At 44.8% G+C, this 22,955-nt stretch overlaps 1 protein-coding gene across 1 annotated transcript in view; it reads left to right on the top strand.

The window, feature by feature from the left end:
• RASGRP4 (RAS guanyl releasing protein 4) overlaps positions 1–22,955 on the top strand; it is a 51,057-nt gene that overhangs the window by 11,022 nt on the left and 17,080 nt on the right. The window contains exons 6-9 of the mRNA XM_040404892.1: positions 9,374–9,521; positions 9,677–9,850; positions 13,447–13,563; positions 21,841–22,116. Coding sequence (XP_040260826.1) covers positions 9,374–9,521; positions 9,677–9,850; positions 13,447–13,563; positions 21,841–22,116 — 715 coding nt within the window. The remainder of the gene's footprint in view (positions 1–9,373; positions 9,522–9,676; positions 9,851–13,446; positions 13,564–21,840; positions 22,117–22,955) is intronic.

Here is a 22,955-nt window from a genome sequence, read left to right as displayed (position 1 = left end):
CATAGACAGGAATTTATAAAGATGGGTATTTGAAACACCAGTCTTAATTTTTTATTTTATTTAAAAATACAATTTTTGTACAAAGTTTTCCATACAGTGCCTTGCAAAAGTATTCCCCCCCCTTGATTTTTTTTGCATTTTGGTGCCTCACAACCTTGAATTAGCATGGATTGTTTGAGGATTTGCATCATTTCATTTATAGAACATGCCCACAACTTTAAAAGATGGTTTCTTTTTGTTTGTTTTTTTATTGTGAAGCAAAGAACAAATAGGAGAAAATAACAGAAAAAGTCAATGTGCATAACTATTCACCCCCCTAAAGTCAGTACTTTGTAGAGCCACCTTTTGCGGCAATCACAGCTCCAAGTCGCTTTGGATAAGTCTCTAGGAGCTCGCCACATCTTACCACTGGGATTTGTGCCCATTCCTCCTTGCAGAACTGCTCCAGCTCCTTCAGGTTGGATGGTTTGCGCTTGTGAACAGCAATCTTTAAGTCTGACCACAGATTTTCTATTGGATTGAGATCTGGGCTGTGACTCGGCCATTCCAACACATTTACATGTTTCCCCTTAAACCACTCAAGTGTTGCTTTAGCCGTGTGTTTGGGGTCATTGTCCTGCTGGAAGGTGAACCTCCGTCCTAGCCTCAGATCACGCACAGAGTGGTGCAGGTTTTGCTCAAGAATATCCCTGTATTTAGCACCATCCATCTTTCCCTCCACTCTGACCAGTTTCCCAGTCCCGTCCCCCCAGTATGATGCTGCCCCCACCATGTCTCACTGTGGGGATGGTGTTCTTTGGGTGATGTGATGTGTTGGGTTTGCGCCAGACATAGCCTTTTCGATTTGATTGCCAAAAAGTTAAATTTTAGTCTCCTCAGACCAGAGCCCCTTCCTCCATACATTTTGGGAGTCTCCCACATGCCTTTTTGTTTTTTGCTGAAAGTAATGGCTTTCCTCTGGCCACTCTGCCATAAAGCCCAACTCTATGGAGAGTACGGCTTATTGTCGTCCTATGTACAGATACTCCAGTCTCTGCTGTGGAACTCTGCAGCTCCTCCAGGGTCACCTTAGGTCTCTGTGCTGCCTCTCTGATTAATGCCCTTCTTGCCCGGTCTGTGAGTTTTGGTGGGCGGCCGCCTCTTGGCAGGTTTGCTGTTGTGCCATGTTCTTTTCATTTGGTTATGATAGATTTGATGGTGCTCCTGGGGATCATCAAAGATTTGGATATTTTTTTATAACCTAACCCTGACTTGTACTTCTCAACAACATTTTTTTCTCATTTCACTTCACCAACTTAGACTATTGTGTTCTGATCCATCACATAAAATTCAAATGAACAAAACATTGAACTTAAGGCTGTAATGTAACACAATACCAAAAAAGTCAAGGGGGGTGAATACTTTTGCAAGGCACTGTATATGTATGTCCGTTCCGCAAAAGATAGAACATGTCTTATTGTTGTACGCAAAGTGCGGACCACTGACCGTTTAAAGTCGAACGGATGCAACGAGGACATCGACTGTATTATGCGGATCCGCGTTTTGAGGACCAGAAAATACATACCGTCGTGTAAAGGTATTCTATATCTGTTGGGCTGTGGGAAGCCACGCCAACTTAGAAAAATGCTGCGTGTAGCGTAAAAACTTAAAAAGTCACAAAAATCTAAGGTTTTTATGATGCCATAAAACTTGCACAAAGGCCATGATAAATTTCCCCTATAGAGTTCAATAATAAAGTTCTGGCTGCCTGCAGTCTCCACTGCATACGCTACATACATGGAACTTAATAATGAAACGTTTTGCCTAGTGAAGGCGGAAACAAAGCAAAAATTTTGTGACTTAAAGGCTATGAACACTTTTTTCACAGATTTTTTTATTTGCTTTCTAAATCTAAGATTAAACAACTTTCTAAAAAGTTTTTATAAAAAAAATTCCTACCATTTTGCTTTTGCAGAATGTGTGTAATTCCTTCATCTAGCCACCGGTGCTGCTGAGTCTGACATGAATCTGTCAGAGCTTTGCCCCTGTTTCTGACTGCTCTCTCTGCTCTCCCCCTCTAGTGTTAGGCCGAGTTCACACGAACGTGTGTGACCCGTGCCCGTGTGACCCGTGCCCGTAGGTCAGCCGCATCGGATCGCGGACCCATTCACTTTAATGGGTCTGCGATCCTCCCGTTCCGCAAAAAGATAGGACATGTTCTATCTTTTTGCGGAACGGAAGTACAGGACGCAACCCCACGGAAGCACTCCGTAGTGCTTCCGAGGGGTCCCGTTCCGTGCGGCCGTTCTGCAATTCCGGATTTGCGGACCCATTGAAGTGAATGGGTCTGCATCCGTGATGCGGAATGCACACGGAACTTCGTGTGAACTAGGCCTTAGAAGTAGCAGCAGGTGGTTGCACATGGCAGATTAGAGTGTGGAGAGGATCCAAGCAGGGCAGATCACACAGGCTGAAGATAGAGAGGGAAGCACACACAAGCACAGTCCACAGGGTGAAGACAGCAGCATCCTGGACACACAAATCCATCATGTATTACAGAGAGACTGAGAGAGACATGTCCACATGAGAAAAGTCTGAAACTAGGAGCAGGTTGTAAACTAAATATCAAGGACAGAAAATTAATCAAGGAATGAAGATTGCAGACTGAAACTACTAAGATATTTAAAAAATGTTTATCATGTCAAAGGTATCCATAGCCCTTAACTCTCCTTGGAGCCCTGTAACAAAAAAAAAACACAGCCCTGACCACATAAAGATATACTAAAAATGAATCAGTACAGGAAGTTAGACTTAAAGATGACACAGCATTAAGAGGTAAAGGTTAACTTTAGCAGAAAAATAACAGAACTTCCTATAATTTGATATGTCACGTTGCAGTTAAAGAGGGCTGTCCACTATTATAAAAAAAAATTAAGGGCAGCAGAACTATATGAAAAAAAAACAAAAAAAAAACTTTCATCTTTCAAAGCGCCCTCCATTCCAGCGCCGCAGCTCCCAGCAAACTGGAAGTGACAGGGACCTGTTCTTGGTCACGAGACCAAAACAGCCAATTATAGGCTGGACAACCCCTTTAAGGAACTTTTAGGTTGTATGCCTTGCTATGCCTTATAACTCTTTAGCGTACGATCAGATGGTCCCCTCATCATCTGATTATCACAACTAGAGATGAGCAAATTTCTCAAAAATTAGATTCGGTCGGTTCACCAAATTTTCCAAAAAGATCTGATTCGATCCGAATTAATTTGTGGTGAATTGTGTTAAAAACTGCTATTTCCTGGCTGCAGAGAGCCTGTATAGTGGTGTAGAACACTGTGCCTTGCAGTAACACGCATAGGGAGTCTGCTGTGGCAGTGAAATAATACTTAATATGACATGCAGATGACAGGCGTCGCTCTTAGAATCACTGCACACTTCACTTATTTGGGCAGTTACGGGGGCCAAAACTGACCAAATAACTCAAGTGTGAACTCAGCCTTACAGGTCGATGTTAGCGTCAGGTATAAAGAACCGTGCAGAGGCCCAAGATCCTACTATAGCGGGAAAGAGCGCACTTCTTTTACATCGTTGTCAGCTGATTCCACATAGATGTCTACAGAACCTGTTCTATTAAACGCTTATACAAGTAGAGCCCCCGACAGAGTGGAGAGAGTGTCAGAAGTAAGTTTATGTTGACGTCACTGATTATTTTGCCCTTCCTCTGATCCGTCAGATCAACAACCCCCCAAAAAACAGATCCTGTCTGTTGAGCATCCTTCACACAGTCAGCATTTGGTCAGTAATCCATCAGTATTGACAAAAAAAACAGGAGTGGATCCAAAACAGAGGTGACACGTGAATGGAATATTTGCATGTCTTCTGTGTTTTGTACCCACTCCTGCTTTTGGCTACTAAATCATAAGCCAATTCTGATGGGACCATACGGGCCTTACAGCTGCTACACAGACGGATCCATTGTGCGTCTAATTTTTCCTTCCTTCTGACAGATCAGAAGAAGGGTCAAATACATGATGATGTCAACCAGGCCAAAAAGGCAAAATAGTGGCCCAGTCATGAAGTGGGGATGGTAGGAACAGCATGAGAAGTCCACAAAGTGGCCCAATGACATAGTGTGGAGGTAGCAGCAGCATCAAGAGACCACAGAGTGGCAAGGTGACATAGTGTGGAGGTGGCAGCAGCATCAGGAGACCACAGAGTGGCAAGGTGACATATAGTGGAGGTGGCAGCAGCATCGGGAAACCACAGAGTGGCAAGGTGACATAGTGTAGAGGTGGCAGCAGCAACAGGAGACCACAGAGTGACCCAGTGACAGAGTGGGGAGGTGGGTGGCACTAACAGTACCTGCTGACGATGGTGGCTGTAAGAAGGAGCACTTGGCATCAGATGTGTGGTATTAGGCGGGTGACAGCATCAGAATAGGAGCTGAGGCAGGTAGCCAGAAGAAACTGGTCTCTTTTGTCAAGGTTTGGGTGAGGCAGCATGGATGATCTAATCTGATGCATCAGGTATTGGTGGGTGGAAATCCTGGCTGATCCACGCCTGATTCATCTTGACAAAGGTCAGTCTCTCTACATTTTAGGTGGACTGGCGAGTTCTCCTTGGGGTAACTATGGCCCCCACCGCACTTAACCGCTCTGATGCCACACTACTGGCCGGGCAGAACAGCTTTTCCAGGGCAAACTCGGACAGTTGCGGCCACAAATCCAGTTTGGCTTCCCAGTAGTCCAGCGTATCTTCAATGACGGCTGGCAGGGTGCACTCCATGTATGCCACCACCTGCTGGTTCAGGTTCTGCTCCATGTCTAGCTGCTGGTGAGTAGTTTCTTCACTAAGCGGGTGAAGAAAGCTGCTCATCAGCGACTCTAGACTCAGGCTGAAGCTGATACTGCTCCTGATGTTGTTCATCCCGTAGTCCTGACAAATAAAGTGGCCTCCTCAAAGGGCACGAACAAACAGTAGGTGTCACGCATGAGCAGCCACTGGCTAACATCAAAGTTACACAGGGGAGTACCTCTGTACGTCTGTATCATCAAGAAATCGTTTATGGCCTTTCTCTGTTCGTACAGTCGGTCCAACATATGGAGGATGGAATTCCAACGGGTGGAAACGTCGCATATCAGCCTATGTTGGGGGAGCCGTTCTGCAGCTGTAGCTCAAGGAGGGTGTACTTGGCGGTGTACGAGTGGCTGAAGTGCATGCAAAGTTTCCTGGCCATTTTTAGGATGTCTTGCAGATGGGTGGAAGACTTCAGAAAACGCTTGACAACCAGATTGAACATGTGCACCATGCAGGGTGCATGGCTCAGCCCTCCTTTACGCAGCGCCGACACCATGTTCTTCCCGTTGTCAGTCACCATAGTTCCGATTTTGAGTTGTCGCGGAGAAAGCCGGGATTCGATTTCATGATGGACGCAGAGCAGTTCCTCCCCTGTGTGACTCCATTCGCCCAGGCAAACTAGGTGCAGAACAGCGTGACACCGCCGTGCCCTGCACATGTGATATGCTGATGGGGCACTGTGAATTGTCCCTGCAGTGGAGGCTGAGGACAAGGTGGAGGATGAGGAGGCAGAGGCGGACATTGTCGCAGGACCAACGGCGTGAGAACGTGGAAGTTGAAGCGGCGTTACCTGGCCAAGTTGCTGGTGTGGCTGTGCAGGAACCACATTCACCCAGTGGGCCGTAAAGGACATGTATTGTCCCTGACCATAGTTACAGCTCCACACATCGGCGCTGCCGTGCACTTTGGCAGACACCAACAGGCTCAAGGACTGGCCCACCTTCTGTTATACATATGTGTGCAGGGCTGGTACGACCTTTTTGGCAAATACATGACGGCTTGGGACTCTCCAGCTCGGCTCGGCACAAGCCACCAGTTCTCTAAAAGGTGCAGAGTCCACCACTTGGAAATGGAGGGACTGCAGCACCAGCAACTTGGCCAGGAGCACGTTCAGCTTCTGCACCATTTGATGAGTGCACGCATACTGTTGTCTCTTGGCAATCGCTTCGGTGATCGATTGCTGACAGAATGACTGACGAGGAGGAGCAGGAGCATCAGGACCAGCAGATGATGGGACGGACAGACAGCTTCCTTCGGCTGAGGTGATGGAGCCTTGACTTCTTGAAATCAGTGCGTGCCACTGGGTGATGCTTTCCCTACACTCTAATGCTCTTTCCCTGAACTTCTACAGGGCAAAAGTTTTCAAGTCTTTACTATCACTGTCCCTAGCGCCTGCTGACGTCTCTCCCTGCACTGATGCGACGTCCCACTATGGCCATGCCTGGGGTATCCCTTGCCCTTTAGGAGGTTTCTACGAAATATGTCCCTCTTATAGAGCAAGTAAATGTGACGCCAGCTGCAGTTAAGCAGCGGAAGCACAGGGCTCCCTTTGTAGATGGTAATGTTGGTACCCAGAGGTAGAATTGCCAGAGTGGTGCAGGGTGGCCTACAGTCTCTGTAGATGTTATATACACGTGTCACGGTGTTCCTACCTGGATATCCGTGCATCCCAGACGTGATGTGGTCCGAAGTAGTGCAAAAAGGGTAGTTGAATTTGGATGATGAACAAGTGGAATAAATAGAGTCCAGACTATGTATTAATGTTGAACAGTTGCTTTTACTTAGCGTAAATTGGTACTCTAAACAGCTTCTAAACAATATCTTGGTCATCAGCAGGTATTGGCTTAACTTTGGTAGTCAAATATTTCTCTGCAACAATCTCAACTCTGCTATGCTTGGCTGGATAAATAGGAAACTCTTCCTCTTTTGCTGGAACTTAAGTTAGCTGTAGTCTGTCTCTTACTTATAGTTCTAGGAACTTCTTTTCCTGGCTTTAGAGTACCTCAAGCTTTGGCTCAGCTTGGAAGGAGGCAATGCAAGCCCATTAGGGGACAAGCAAAGATGTACACTTCAGAGGCAGGGCCTCTGGGCCTAGCTGAGCAGGCAGTGCTCTGCTATCTATCAAAAAACATTTCCCAAGGGGGAGGTTGGCTAGACTGACTCTAACTAAAACGCCTCCCTCTAGCTACAGAGGGCTGGGAGGAACCAGAAGGTTCCTCTCCAGGGACGCTAATACTGCTAATGTTGTTGCCGCCATCTGCTGGTGGACCAGTTAATTACACTTGAACATAACAGTTTTAGGAATAGATATGCACATTATAGGAAATATATTAGATGATAAGAATTAGCACATGGAAATGGTAGCAGGGCGACAAAAGAACTAGTAATGGCACTCCGGGTCATTACATTCCCCCTTACTTAAGAGGCAAGTCGCCCTCGATTTGTGCTCCGGGTAGAGGTAAATAATTATATATATGCTCTAAAGATATCAATAACATGCTGCATAGAAATGACACAAAGTTTAGCAACCGCTACCAACAGGTCTCTCTGCCCGAATGAGTAGGGTGTAAGAGAACAGTCTCCCTCTCAGGTATAACCAGATAACCAAACAGGTGTGCACTAAGCAATCATTACAGACTAACTTTGGAACATTCTGGCTGTAAATACCAAAGAAAGCGCAGGGGTGACTTCACTCCATCGACCCACTGCTATGCAATGAAAACGCCCGCAAATAGAAGGGTGGCATTATCCGGGGTCCCTTCTGACAACAAGGTCTAATTATTCTTTACGCTATGTCACCTTGATGATTAGAAACAGGTAGCAAATATTTTTCCATAAGGCGGTGCGCAAGGCCTTAGGACATGGCCAATTGAGCGGTATTCTCCCATATTTTAGTACTTTAGGAGGAGGAACATTTTCTCCTACAACTCCTGAGATAACAGCAGCTGATCACCCTTAATGGTGTTTAGTTTTCTTGGAAGATAACCACGTGGTCTACAACCATTAGTTCTACATGTACTAGCTTAATTTAGCACAATACCACTTGGCTTAAAACCATTAGTTCAAATTGTACTCAGAGGCAAACATTATTGAGCAATAAAATATATATAGGACGTGCTTGGAACGTACCAGACGCACTCCATTGTGAGCAACAAAGTAAGGTGTTAACCACATGGCTAAAAATGATGGGATGCATAAGGTTGTACAATAAGTGCATAAAATAACATATTGCGGCACCTGTAAAAGAATGCATACAATAGGCACATTTTCTAAGTTGCTGAAAACGTAAAACGGTTAGTGCAAAAATAACAGAAACAAATAGCAATAAACAGCTTCCAAACGATATCTTGGTCATGAGCAAGTATTGGCTTAACTTTGGCAGTCAAATATTTCTCTGCAACAATCTCAACTCAACTATGTGGTAACTCTCTGAACTCTGCTATGCTTGGCTGGATAAATAGGAAACTCTTCCACTTCTGCTGGAACTTAAGTTAGCTGTAGTCTGTAGTCTGTCTCTTACTTATAGTTCTAGGAACTTATTGTCCTGGCTTTAGAGTACCTGAAGCTTCAGCTCAGTCTGGAAGGAGGCAATGCAAGCCCAGGAGGGGACAAGCAACCATGTAGACTTCAGAGGCAGGGCCTCTGGGCCTATCCAACACACAACCTTTCACCAGGAGGGGGTAGGCTAGACTGACTCTAGCTAACTAAAACTCCTCCCTCTAGCTACAGAGGGCTGGGAGGAACCAGAAGGTTCCTCTCCAGGGAAGCTAATACTGCCAATGTTGTTGCCGCCATCTGCTGGTGGACCAGGTTATTACACTTGAACATAACAGTTTTAGGAATAGATATGTACATTATAGGAAAGTCATAGGAAATGGAAATGGTAGCAGGGCGCCTGGTAGCAGTAATGGCCCTCCGGGTCATTACACTAAGTACACTGGAAAATGGCTGAATCCAAGATGGCTGAGGATATTTATAGGGATGTGACATCACAGGGCTGGCTGTCTGCTGATTGGCTGCATGCATGGCATTGTGGGTGATCCCTCATTCCCAGAGTTCCTTGCTCCATGTCCTAACATGTGCAGCAGCAATTTAGGGAAAGAGTGTCCAGGGCAATGGAAAACTGAGGTTAACGACATAAGGAAAATAGTGAAGACCAAAACAATCATAGCTGGAGGTCATGATGGAGTGGAAAGTTTTAGAATTGGGCCACATGGTTATTTGTTACCCCTCTGCTACACTCCCCTTAATCCAATTATTGTCTAGGCTTGTTCTTATTTTAGAGTTATGACTATTTAGTTTCGAGAGGCCATGGCTAGAGAGACATACAGTTCCTTTGAAAATGTTCTTCTGAGATGTGCTGTGACACCCATCATGAGCTGTGGCTGAAACCTTGCAGGAACCTGGGAAGTTCAACCAACCCTAGAAAGATTCACTAGTCTCCCAAGTCTTCTCCATTTGGGAATGTTGGTTCAATGGAGTCTTAGAATACATTTGATTAATGATCAGAAACATTCTTCTCACCTTTTGTTTGTGACAGTAGTGACCAAGAAATCACCAAACCATTTCCAGAGTCTCCGAGCTTCAACAAAAAGAGAAAAGTCTCGCTCCTCTTTGATCACCTGGAGCCATCAGAACTTGCAGATCATCTCAGCTACCTGGAATTTAAATGTTTCTGCAGGATATCGGTAAATGTTTCACTATAGGAAGGCATGGGTATATATAGGGTAGTCCGTGGGAATAGCTGGGCATGTATATAGGTACTGTATGTGTATGGGCAGCTTTGGATTTGACTTGATATGGTCATCTGGCCCGTCTTTACTTAACCTGTTTTCTTCTACAGCATTTAGACTATCAAAGCTACACTTTACATAATCCTCTAAGGGAAATTCCTCGATTGGAGAGATCAGTCAATTTGTGCAACAGTATTTCTCAGTGGGTTCAACTCATGATCCTCAACCGCCCTACTCCACAGCAGAGGGCAGAAGTGTTTACCAAGTTCATTCAGGTGACACAGGTGAGAACCGAGTACATCTTCTTTGGCTACAGGATGTAAAAAAGGGCTGCCTCCAAAAATCAGACAAAATATGGGTCAAATGCCCCTTAACGGTGACTTCAGCCTGTTTGATTCTTTAGACATTCTTCTGTCAGATCTCCTACCACCATTGATGGTCTGTGGAACATCTACCTGTTCTAGATCCCCTATGTGATGCAGACATACAGTATGAGCGGAGTCTGTTCCTTCTCCATTTCTTTTCTATGAGAAGGGAGAAAGATCAAGCGAGCATGCAGAGACTTTTGCAAGATGTGCAATGTTTTCAGATTTTTACTCTCTGAAGAACTTTCATCATCTGGTCCTTGGAATGACTGTGGTATTAGGCTGGAAATTCAAAGATATGTTTTACATATTAAAGGCATGCAGGTGGTTCATTCAGTAGGACTCTCTGGAGCTAATCCATAGCTTTCTCATGGGGGAATTTGCAAAAAGAATGAGCCTGCACTTTTTTTGTTGTGAAGGATTCATGAGGATTTTTTTCTGATGCACGTGAATTTGTGTATAAAAAATACACCGCTCTCATGCACCTGAAGTATGAAAATATGCAGCAAATCCACAACATAGTAGACCTACTCTTCACCTCATAGAATCAACACTGCTCCAGCACCACTCCTCTGCAACAGCATTAACCCATAATAGCAATCTACAATTGCCTGGATACTCACCAGGTGCGGACTGGGAACTTGTAAAAGTGGCCTTGGAAAAAAGAAAAACTAAAAGTGGCCCCATGTTGTAGCTGGGTCCAAATTGACAAGAGGCAGGCAACAACAGTATGAGAGGTCAACACAGGCCAGCAATACCATAGTGCAGCCCAAAATACCATCCCAACAGAATCAAATACCATAGTGCAGCCCAAAATACCATCCCAACAGAATCAAATACCCTAGTGCAGCCCAAAATACCATCCCAACAGAATCAAATACCATAGTGCAGCACAAAATACTGCCACCCACGCTGCAGTATTTAACATGAGGGCTAGAGATGAGCGAATCGAATCCAATGATGTGGAATTTGATCCGAATTTCAGGATAAATTAGTTTTTGCTGCGAAGCCAAATTCCCTCGCGCCTTGTGGAAGCGAATCAGTTCAACCTGAAATAGTGTAAAAAACAACAACAAAAAAATCATACTTGACACCTCCATTTGCTCGCGACGGGCTGGCCGCCGCCATCTTCATTGATCTGGGCCGAAATCCCGTGCATGATGACGTCAGCGTGGTGACGTCATCTTGGGCCGTGCAAGATCTTCAAGCAAGATGGCGGCGGCCGGCACACCGTGAGCAAATGGAGGCAGTAAGTATGATTGAATTTTTTTTAATGTTAATTTTATACTATATTATTACTCTCAGATACCGCAATCATGTATGAACGCGGCATCTGAGTGGTACAATGACGGGGAGCGGTGCAATCACTATTCCCTGTTATTGCACCCGCTACTTACAAAAAACTTTTTTTTGTAAAATTCAGCAAAGCAGCCGAATCGAATTTTACTAAACTTCGCTCATCTCTAATGAGGGCATCTGACCACTATGTACTCGGCTGGTCCCCTGTGCACTGGCCAGTCCACCCCTGACAGTCACACAGCTTCCTAAATCAGTTGCAAACAATAAATACATAAAGTGGCACCCACCGACCACGAGAAAGCGCGGCTCCATGAAACGGCCGTAGGCCAAGGATTTTTTTTTGTTCTCCCTTGTTTATCTGTAATTTGGCATGGATTAAAAAAAACGTTGAAACCGGACCGGTGAGTGCCGCTATATGTATTCTATGGAAGATTACTAGTAGACATACTGCCTCAACTCTTATGGTGAATGCATGCCTCCCAAGTGTCCCTCTTTTTGTCCCCTCTGTCCCTGCTTGATCCTTAAATGTCCCTCTTTTTGACCTGGGAAATGAATGCATAAATGAGCATTAATAAATTTACTAAATTGCTCCTTACTAAACTATCTGTACGGTTTCTACCTGTATATTAGACCAGAACTTCATTATTTTGTGCAATTTCTACCTTAAAATATCTATAATCTCATCATTTATGTGCTAATATTTAAATGGATCTTGAAGCGCAAGAAAAAATTGTCCCAGGTGCTCCACATGCTGTAAAAAACTAAAGGAATTAACACTCACCTAACCGATCCCCAGCTACTGCAGTTGTGACGGGGGTCAGTAATTGTGCTTTGGGCGGAGTTAGAGGCGTGGCCTAATATGAACAAAACCGCCACAATGCATGCCGACATATATTATCCCTCTTTGTGATTTTCTAAAGTTGGGAGGTATGATGCATGTATGAGCGTATGAGCAGGCAATTATCAGGACTGATCCGACCGATCAGTCCTGATAATTGCCTGCTCATACACTCATACATGCATCATGCCTCCCAACTTTAGAAAATTGCAAAGAGGGACAATATACAGTACAGACCAAAAGTTTGGACACACCTTCTCATTCAAAGAGTTTTCTTTATTTTCATGACTATAAAGGCATCAAAATTATGAATTAACACATGTGAAATTATATACATAACAAACAAGTGTGAAACAACTGAAAATATGTCATATTCTAGGTTCTTCAAAGTAGCCACCTTTTGCTTTGATTACTGCTTTGCACACTCTTGGCATTCTCTTGATGAGCTTCAAGAGGTAGTCCCCTGAAATGGTCTTCCAACAGTCTTGAAGGAGTTCCCAGAGATGCTTAGCACTTGTTGGCCCTTTTGCCTTCACTCTGCGGTCCAGCTCACCCCAAACCATCTCGATTGGGTTCAGGTCCGGTGACTGTGGAGGCCAGGTCATCTGGCGCAGCACCCCATCACTCTCCTTCATGGTCAAATAGCCCTTACTTTCAAAGTTTTCCCAATTTTTCGGCTGACTGACCTTCATTTCTTAAAGTAATGATGGCCACTCGTTTTTCTTTACTTAGCTGCTTTTTTCTTGCCATAATACAGATTCTAACAGTCTATTCAGTAGGACTATCAGCTGTGTATCCACCTGACTTCTCCTCAACGCAACTGATGGTCCCAACCCCATTTATAAGGCAAGAAATCCCACTTATTAAACCTGACAGGGCACACCTGTGAAGTGAAAACCATTTCAGGGGTCTACCTCTTGAAGCTCATCAAGAGAATGCCAAGAGTGTGCAAAGCAGTAATCAAAGCAAAAGGTGGCTACTTTGAAGAACCTAGAATATGACATATTTTCAGTTGTTTCACACTTGTTTGTTATGTATATAATTCCATATGTGTTAATTCATAGTTTTGATGCCTTCAGTGTGAATCTACAATTTTCATAGTCATGAAAATAAAGAAAACTCTTTGAATGAGAAGGTGTGTCCAAACTTTTGGTCTGTACTGTATGTCGGCATGCATTGCGGCCTAAGTAAAGGGTCCTTTACTCACTGGTAGGACAATGCTGCAGGCACTGGTCCCGAATATGTAGGAAGTAATATAACAGTAACACACGGCAGAACGCTTGGTGGATAGCTGGCTTTGAATGGTACAGTTTCACACGGTGGTATATAGACTGGGCGCAGGTCATCTGCTTTTACACGGTCGGTCTCTCTTTTGCAGAAACTCCGCAAACGACAGAACTTCAATACCCTCATGGCAGTGATTGGAGGACTATGTCACAGTGCAATCTCCAGACTGAAAGAGACCCACAGTTACCTGTCCCACGACATATTGAAAGTGAGTACGGAAAATACTTAATTGATTGTATACGGGAACGGGCCTGGATTATCTGCTAGGTTGCTTGAAAGGTTAGCTGGAGCCCTTTCTAAAAGAACAACTGGAGCCATGCACGGGAATCATTACATGCCAATCACTTGTTTAAAGAGGCCGCGGTGCTCCGGTGAGTGCCGTGACCTCCTTGCAGCTTACACAATACCAAGCACAGTGCCGCCCATTGGATAGTGGCTGTGCTTGGTATTGCAGCTCAGTGCCATTCACTTGAATGGGACTGGGATGCACCTAGGACAGTGATGACTAAGCTCCGGCACTCCAGCTGTGGTGAAACTACGACTCCCAGCATGCTCCATTCATTTCTATGGAGTTCTCAGAACAGCCAAGCAAGTGTGCATCTTAGGAGTTGTAGCTTTACCACAGTTGGAGTGCTGGAGGTTAGCTATCACTGACCTAGGCCATGTGAACAATGAATGTGATGTCACTGGTCTTGGAAGAGGCCGTTGATCACCGGGGGTGCCGGGGGTCAGACCCCCACCAATCAGATACCGATGACCTATCCTGAGAATAGGTCATCAGTATTAAAGGGGTTTTCCAGGCTCCCGATATTGATGTCCTATCCAATGGGTGGTGGTCTGACTCCCCGCACTCCACCCACCCCAGTGAGTTGTTTCCCGTAGCCTCCGATGCTGGATAGAACAGGAAGCAAACAGCTCCGTTCATAGTGTTGTGGTCGTGTCGGGTTACTGCAGCTCAGGTCTCATTCACTTCAATGGAAGCTGAGCTGCAGTAACCCAGCACGGCCACTACACTTTGAATGGCGCTGTGCTTCCTGTTCCATTCACAGTGCTAGTTCCAGAGCCAGAGGCTGCAGGGAACTGCTGATCGGTAGGGGTGCCTGGTGTCCGACACCCACCGATCTGATATTAATGATCTATCCAATATCAGGAGCCTGGAAAACCGCCTTTAAACACTCAGACAACCCCTTTAAAGGGTTTTCCAGAATTGTAATACACCTATGGCCTTTTGTTAGGATAGGCTATCACTATTGGATTAGTTTAGGGGGTCTGACTCCTGGCACCCCAACAAATCCGCTTAATAAGGTGGCCGTGATAGACCAGCTTGTGCCACAAATACTTCATAGTTCACTCACTCACAGCACCATAATTGTAGTTGTGTCTGTTCCTGGTACTGCGGCTCAGTCCCAATCACATGGAGCTGTAGTACCAGGGGCGGCCACAACCTTATGCATGGCGCTGTACCTAGGTACCTAGCCAGCCAAGGCCCTGCATCGGAATGGAAGATGGAGCATTTTTTTTTTTTTGCTATGAGGTTGTCCCTTTTCTGTGGAAACTGTTTCTATGAGATATCAAAAAGCAGAACTGCACATTCTATTTTATACAAAAAGTTAAAACTTTGCAGAGTAATCAATATTAATGGATCAGGCAGCAGGGGACTGTATAAAGCAGAGAGGAGGACCGAGGGGAGGGAGTTCTGAAAAAAACCCAGAATGAGCCACCCTCCTGGTGCAAGTTCACAAAACACCTTCCATTTCTGTTTCTTGGGGTTGGACATTCCATAGTGTGACTGCTCTTACTGTAAAGAACCCTTTCCTGTACAGATCTCTACATCACCTTTCCTGCACATGTAATGAATGTCACCTGATCCTTATAGAATCGGGACAATTTTAGTTTTTTCCTTTCCCCCTTCCAAGGGCCATAACTTTTTAATTTACCATAGCTTGTATTGGAAAATGTGGAAAAAAATCTGGGGTGAAATAAAAAAAAAAATGTTAAATTTTTTTTTATTCCATTACAGCATTCACTGTGCATGAGAAATATTTTAAATAGTTGAGGCATGTTCAGCCATGACAATACACACACCTGTAATCATTTCCAGATCTACCTGAGACATAACTGCATGCCGAGTTTTGCAGCAATCGGTCATTTCTATTCCCCAAGTGATCACAATCCTGGAGCATCTATTCTTATCACTCTACGTTGTGCCGTTCTTCTATTATTCTCCCTAGAAGTTATGAATGAATTACTAGCAGTCTGCAAACAAGGTCCAGCTGAGTGTATGTTCTACTATCAGACTGTGCAGGCAAATGCCCCAACTGGTTACACCCAGCTGGACCTTCACTGCAAACTACTAATTATTCATTCATAACTTCCAGCAGGAATAATGGAGGAAGGGCAAAACATAGAGTCAGAAGAATAGATGCTCCAGAATTGTTATTATTAGGCCTCATGCACACGACCGTTGTGTGTTTTGCGGTCCGCAAATTGTGGATCCGCAAAACACGGATGGTGTCCGTGTGCGTTCCGCAATTTGCGGAACGGCACGGACAGCCATTGATATAACTGGCTATTCTTGTCCGCAAAATGGACAAGAATAGGACAGGTTATATTATTTTTGTGGACCACGGAACGGAGCAACGGATGCGGCCCCATTGAAGTGAATGGGTCCGCACCCGAACCGCAAAAACTGCAGACCCAAAAAACGGTCGTGTGCATGAGGCCTTACATGGGGGATACAAGTAGTTACTAAAACTGACATGTCGGGAGAGGTTCTCAGTATCAACAGTCTGTGTATTGATGTCCTTTCCTGTAATTAACCCTTTATTAAGCAATGCCTTGGTCCAAAGTACAAGAAGGGACATTGCTTTACGTTTCATAAATGAAGAAAGGGTTAATATTAGTAAGACTCTGCACACAGGGGGCCTGATATGTGTCAAGACTCGAGTTGCATTCTTAGTGAAATAGATTCGACACTCGGGGAGCTGACGACGTCACGTACTTCTCGTTCTAAGAAACTTACCACAACCTTTCAACCACAAGAACACCACAAGGTGCCTTGTTCAACAGTTAGTCGCTGGTTTAACCCTTCGTTCCGGTAACTTCAGCTCAAGGAGTTCACAACCAGCACAGATCAGTGTCAAAATCATCTTTAGACGTCCTCCACAAACATATTTTATGAGACGTAAGGTCAACGTCTGTGTTTAACCTTTCGGCGCAAGGAAAAAAGTCCTGCTAATGGGTCAAGTTTTCCCCTTCAGCATGCGGGCGGGTTTGTGGGGGCGTTACAACCAAAAAGAAGCCGAGTTGGGTGATGTCTGCAACAACGTGTGAGCGGGGAAATGTTTGTTTGTTACTTTATAAAAATAAGTACGGTATATAATATATATTATACATAAATATATAATAATAAATATAAAATTATTATTATTATTATTTATTATTAAAACACCATTTATTCCCTGGCGCTGTACATATGATAAGCGGTGCACATACATAATACAGACAATTGCACCAAGCATGAACAAGACGAGCTACAAACTGGTAAAGAAGGAGAGAGGACCCTGCCCGCGAGGGCTTATAATCTACAAATATATTATTTATATTATATAATAATACATATAAAATAAAAATAATTGTGTAATAATAAATATAAAATATGTAATACAAATTATTTAATAATATACACTGCTCAAAAAAATAAAGGGAACACTTAAACAACACAATGTAACTCCAAGTCAATCACACTTCTGTGAAATCAAACTGTCCACTTAGGAAGCAACACTGAGTGACAATCAATTTCACATGCTGTTGTGCAAATGGGATAGACAACAGGTGGAAATTATAGGCAATTAGCAAGACACCCCAAATAAAGGAGTGTTTCTGCAGGTGGTGAACACAGACCACTTCTCAGTTCCTATGCTTCCTGGCTGATGTTTTGGTCACTTTTGAATGCTGGCGGTGCTTTCACTCTAGTGGTAGCATGAGACGGAGTCTACAACCCACACAAGTGGCTCAGGTAGTGCAGCTTATCCAGGATGGCACATCAATGTGAGCTGTGGCAAGAAGGTTTGCTGTGTCTGTCAGCGTAGTGTCCAGAGCATGGAGGCGCTACCAGGAGACAGGCCAGTACATCGGGAGACGTGGAGGAGGCCATAGGAGGGCAACAACCCAGCAGCAGGACCGCTACCTCCGCCTTTGTGCAAGGAGGAACAGGAGGAGCACTGCCAGAGCCCTGCAAAATGACCTCCAGCAGGCCACAAATGTGCATATGTCTGCTCAAACGGTCAGAAACAGACTCCATGAGGGTGATATGAGGGCCCGACGTCCACAGGTGGGGGTTGTGCTTACAGCCCAACACCGTGCAGGACGTTTGGCATTTGCCAGAGAACAAGATTGGCAAATTCGCCACTGGCGCCTTGTGCTCTTCACAGATGAAAGCAGGTTCACTGAGCACATGTGACAGATGTGACAGAGTCTGGAGACGCCGTGGAGAACGTTCTGCTGCCTGCAACATCCTCCAGCATGGCCGGTTTGGCATTCCATTTTTTTTTGTGTGATTTTGTTGTCAGCACATTCAACTATGTAAAGAACAAAGTATTTCAGAAGAATATTTAATTAATTCAGATCTAGGATGTGTTATTTTTGTGTTCCCTTTATTTTTTTGAGCAATGTATTATATATCTAAAGATATAATAATAAATATAAAATATCAAATAAAAAATTATAGGATATTTGGCTGTAGTCCATACACAGAAGCCCCTCCGCTTGAGTACCCCCAGTGTTACGTATTCTTGCTGCATTCCAAAAGATGCAACTGTAATAGCAATAATTTTTATTTCTTTGGCACCGACATATTCTGCAGCAATTTATAACTGGGGTGCAACGAAAGACTAAAATGAAAAGTAGAATAAATTTAAAAAAATACCCTGCCCATAAGAGCTTACAATCTAAATGAAACGGGAGGATGAATGCCACTATAGTGTAGGTACAGGGTGCTAACTGTGTCCAGGGAACCTGCCCCTCATGTTACCTATGGGGAATAGAAGTATCCCACAGATATGCAGTGATGATGTGACAGGCGTACCTAGTTGAGGACTGCTGCTAGGGGGAATAATAACGGAATATCACATCATAAGAATAGAAGCTCCAGAATTGTTATTACATGGCATAGTGGTTACTAAAACAGACATGTCAGGAGAGGGAACCTGTTACATTGAACATGCAGTCTGCAGGCAGCATGTCACAGAGAAGGTCAGAAGAAGGGAGTTGATTGAAATACAGTTCTGTATAACTTGTAATTTATTAAAGGGATTTTCCGATACTTAGATACTTATGGCCTATTCTCAGGATAGCTCATCAATATGAGATCAGAGGGGGTGGATGAAACTATAAAGGGGAGGGAGCTGGAAGAACACGGTTTCATCCATAGTGTAGCTGAGCTCCCCTTCATGTGCAGTACATCAGTGCCAGAAACTACACAGTTGACAGAATCTTCCGTCCAATATATAGTTACCGGCGCCAGCAGCTGATCGGTGGGGGGTATGGGGTGTCGGACCCCCATCGATCTGATATTGATGACCTATTCTGAGCATGTCCTGGTCCTAAGCCCTTTGATACTTTTGGGTTTAGGAGTCCAGTGGGCGGTCCTAAGCAGTGATTGACAATATTCCGTGTATGACTTTGCACTGTGAATCACTGAGTAGACCCACCCACCAGACTCCTAAGCCCAAAATAAGTAAAATTTTAGATCAGAGTGCGCAAACTTTTCTGGTAGGTGGCCACATTGTCAGATTAACACAATCCCAAGGGCCGAAAATAAAATTTTAAGGGGTATTACCAACTGAAATATTCATGGTTAAACAAACAATATGCAGAGAGCCCCGGGGGAGGCAGTGTAGGAGATGGGTGAGCTAGTGGTCCTGATGAAGTATTGTGTTACGGTGTACTCCCTCAGGGACATTGCTCCCTGGGGATTGAAGAATGAGGCCAAAATTAAGTGCAACGTAGAAGATCAAATATATTGAATAGCAGCAGATTTCAAGTGCCAAACTTCTCTGGCATCAGTAATGATCATAGAGGCAAGTTGGTTGGCTGCAGTTTGGCACTACTATTGTACTGGCCTAGTAACGTTTTGAGTGATGGGTGTCTTAGCCGTAGTCCCTCACCTCACAGCAGTGTCTTTAAATGCTGGATATAGCTGTTCACTCTGCTGTCTTCTCAAGGATTTACTTGAGGCACAATCAAGTTGATCTCTGTGGAAAACCTATCTTAGGAGCAGGAGCTCTGTAGTGTACTTCCTCTCTCCTCTGTAGCTCAACAGGAACTCCCCCCGCCTACCTGGCAGAAAGCAGAATCGGCCCACTCCTACCAAGAGGGGAGGAACAGAGTGGTTAGTCCTGTTCCTGGTTAACCCTTGCCATCCATATCCTTACTGGTAATAACAGAGTATAAAAAATTACAATACGGTATAATACACAATACATAACTATATATAACTGTAGCTCCCCCAGGTCTGGGGTACTACATACACACATACATATGTGGTTACTTTTCCAGGACTCTATTTGGAGAATATATGAGAAATACTAGTGAGTAGCCACTAGACATATAGATGTCTGTTAGCAGACGGTTGGAGGGCGCACAGAATGGTGGCCCCCGGGTCGCAGGCTGCACTGCCCTGTTTTAGAGCAATAGATGACTAGTTGTACAGAATTTTACCATAAAACTATATATCAATCTGCTCAGCTCCTCCTGCTCTATAGCATGCTGCCTGCAGACTGGACTGCATTTTCAAGGTGGCAGGTACCATTTAAAGTACATGAGAATTACAGAGACAGCCAAGTAAATTTTGGGGATCCCAGTGCTTATAATGCTGCAAATGTGTTTTGTGGGAATCCCCCTTTAACATGAATCTGTGGACAGTTTAAAGGGACTCTGTCATCACTTTCTAACCCCCCCTTTTAAAAGTATTGTTCTCTCCATGGCGCCCTTGTGATTACAAAGGTGTTGTTATAACATAAATTCGCCGTCTCGTTTTGATAAAAATACCTTTTATCTAACCTGTCAATCTTGTGGATAAGGTGCCCAGGGCGTTTCTGAAGGTCTGAAGCTGCCGCCCGCCGCCGCCGCCGTTGGTGCCCAGCTCCTCCCCTGATCCTTTCAGCGCCGCCTGAATGTAAAGAAATCCGCCTCCGGCTCTCGCTCAGTGCCCCCTCCTCCTTTTCAAAGATCCCGCGCGTGCGCACAGGCCTGTGCCTGATGCGCCCGTGCGGACATTTATAATCAGCCTCATTGAGCGAAGTGCGCATGCGCGCACTTCGCTCAACCTCCTCATAAGACGAGCACTGCAGCCAGCCACTCAGAGCCTGCGGCTGTGCCTGATGCGCCCGTGCGGACATTTATAATCAGCCTCATTGAGCGAAGTGCGCATGCGCGCACTTCGCTCAACCTCCTCATAAGACGAGCACTGCAGCCAGCCACTCAGAGCCTGCGGCTCCATACAGCGCTTGGCAGGCTCTGAGTGGCTGGCTGCAGTGCTCGTCTTATGAGGAGGTTGAGCGAAGTGCGCGCATGCGCACTTCGCTCAATGAGGCTGATTATAAATGTCCGCACGGGCGCATCAGGCACAGGCCTGTGCGCACGCGCGGGATCTTTGAAAAGGAGGAGGGGGCACTGAGCGAGAGCCGGAGGCGGATTTCTTTACATTCAGGCGGCGCTGAAAGGATCAGGGGAGGAGCTGGGCACCAACGGCGGCGGCGGCGGGCGGCAGCTTCAGGCCTTCAGAAACGCCCTGGGCACCTTATCCACAAGATTGACAGGTTAGATAAAAGGTATTTTTATCAAAACGAGACGGCGAATTTATGTTATAACAACACCTTTGTAATCACAAGGGCGCCATGGAGAGAACAATACTTTTAAAAGAGGGGGTTAGAAAGTGGTGACAGAGTCCCTTTAAAGGTTGAAGCAGAAGTGCAGGTGTGGTCTCACCTCCTACTTATGCTTCTTAAAGGAAATGTGTCACCATTTTTTTTTCTGTCAGTTAAAACCAGATAGGGGAACATATGCCTTTTTTTTAACAGTTTTTTTTTTTTATTGCAGAATTTTTTAAATTCTATTTTCTGAACATGATTATAGGGGCAGCCATCTTGTCTGGGCTGCTCTTAACAGCATTTGCAGAACATGTTTACTTGTATGGGACTGCTGGAAGAGAATCCCATAGAAATGAATAGAGGTTGGCCACGTTGTTCACTTTGGGGGCTCCATTCTAGAGATAGGTGCAGGTCCCAGAGGTAGGACCCACACCTATCTGATAGAGGATAAATGTTTGGACCAACCAATGCGCATTTGCAGTTTATGTGACGTGGATGTTGCGCAGGAATAAAACCTTATCCTGACACGGGTCTACCTAATGATACCCCAGGCCCCTATGTGGCATCACATATTCATCCTGGGTGCCGTACACTTCTTTTCTCTCTCCTCACAGACCCTCAGCGAGATGACTGAGCTCCTATCCTCGAGCAGTAACTACAGTACATATCGGAGGGTATACAATGAATGTGGGGGGTTTAAAATTCCCATTCTTGGGGTGCAGCTAAAGGACTTGGTGTCGCTGAACGAAGCTCTGCCTGATTACTTGGAGAACGGGAAAATCAATGTCTGCAAACTACAGAGTCTCTACCAACATATCCTGGAATTACGGCAGCTGCAGAAAGTTAGTCCGCCATTCAAAGCTAACAAGGATGTGATACTGCTGCTTACTGTGAGTAATGCTGTACTGGTACTAAATGGGTACTCTGAGTAACCATAGCAAGAAAAGCCAATGAGGCCATATAAGAGCTACATGGGGTGGAGAGGTAGCAGTCACACCCGAGCCCTAGAACGTGAGGGAACCCAAAGTTTTCTCTACTTGTCCCATGGTGGGTGTAGGGTGGGGGGCAGACCCACCCTACAGCTTTGTGTTCTGGTACTCACGGACGTGCGAAACAGACCGCACATGGATCCATTCAATTCAATGGGTATATTTAGTCCATTTTCTAGACCAAGTAAACTAATTACTGTCTATGACATGCATGTTCAGTCTGTTTTTCATGGACTACTGCTAGGAGTCACTCTGGTAATCCTCTTTTTTGGCCTAGAAGCGCACATAAAAAGATTCAAAAAGATGATGTTATAGGTGGATACCATATGTTGACTGAAATTTGTGGCCATCTGGATTGTGGGACCCATGGACAGATTGTATATGTAGTATTTTAAAGGAACCTCCTTAAAAAATGGGAGAAAGAGAAGAAGGTGCTCAACCAGGCGAAGTCAAAGACCAGAGTATGGAATTGTGTAAACTAGGAGAAAGATGCAGATACGTGTAGACAAGATGGGGCTAAACCTAGGAAACGAGGAACACAATCTAAGTGCATGGAAGACTATGTGCATTATATTCAGGATACAGTATCACTTTAGGTCCCCCTGAGGTCTTCAGCTGTAGCACACCCTTTCCATTAAAGTTGGAAACTTGAGAGATCAAGGTCTTGATTTCCAGGATGTGAACTACTGCAGCCTGGTATGGAAGTCAAGGGTGATAGAATTAGCAATGAGCATAAGGTA

The sequence above is a fragment of the Bufo bufo genome, chromosome 8 (assembly GCF_905171765.1).
Source record: "Bufo bufo chromosome 8, aBufBuf1.1, whole genome shotgun sequence".
NCBI classification, from domain to species: Eukaryota; Metazoa; Chordata; class Amphibia; order Anura; family Bufonidae; genus Bufo; species Bufo bufo.
This window is presented reverse-complemented; position numbering and strand designations above follow the sequence as displayed.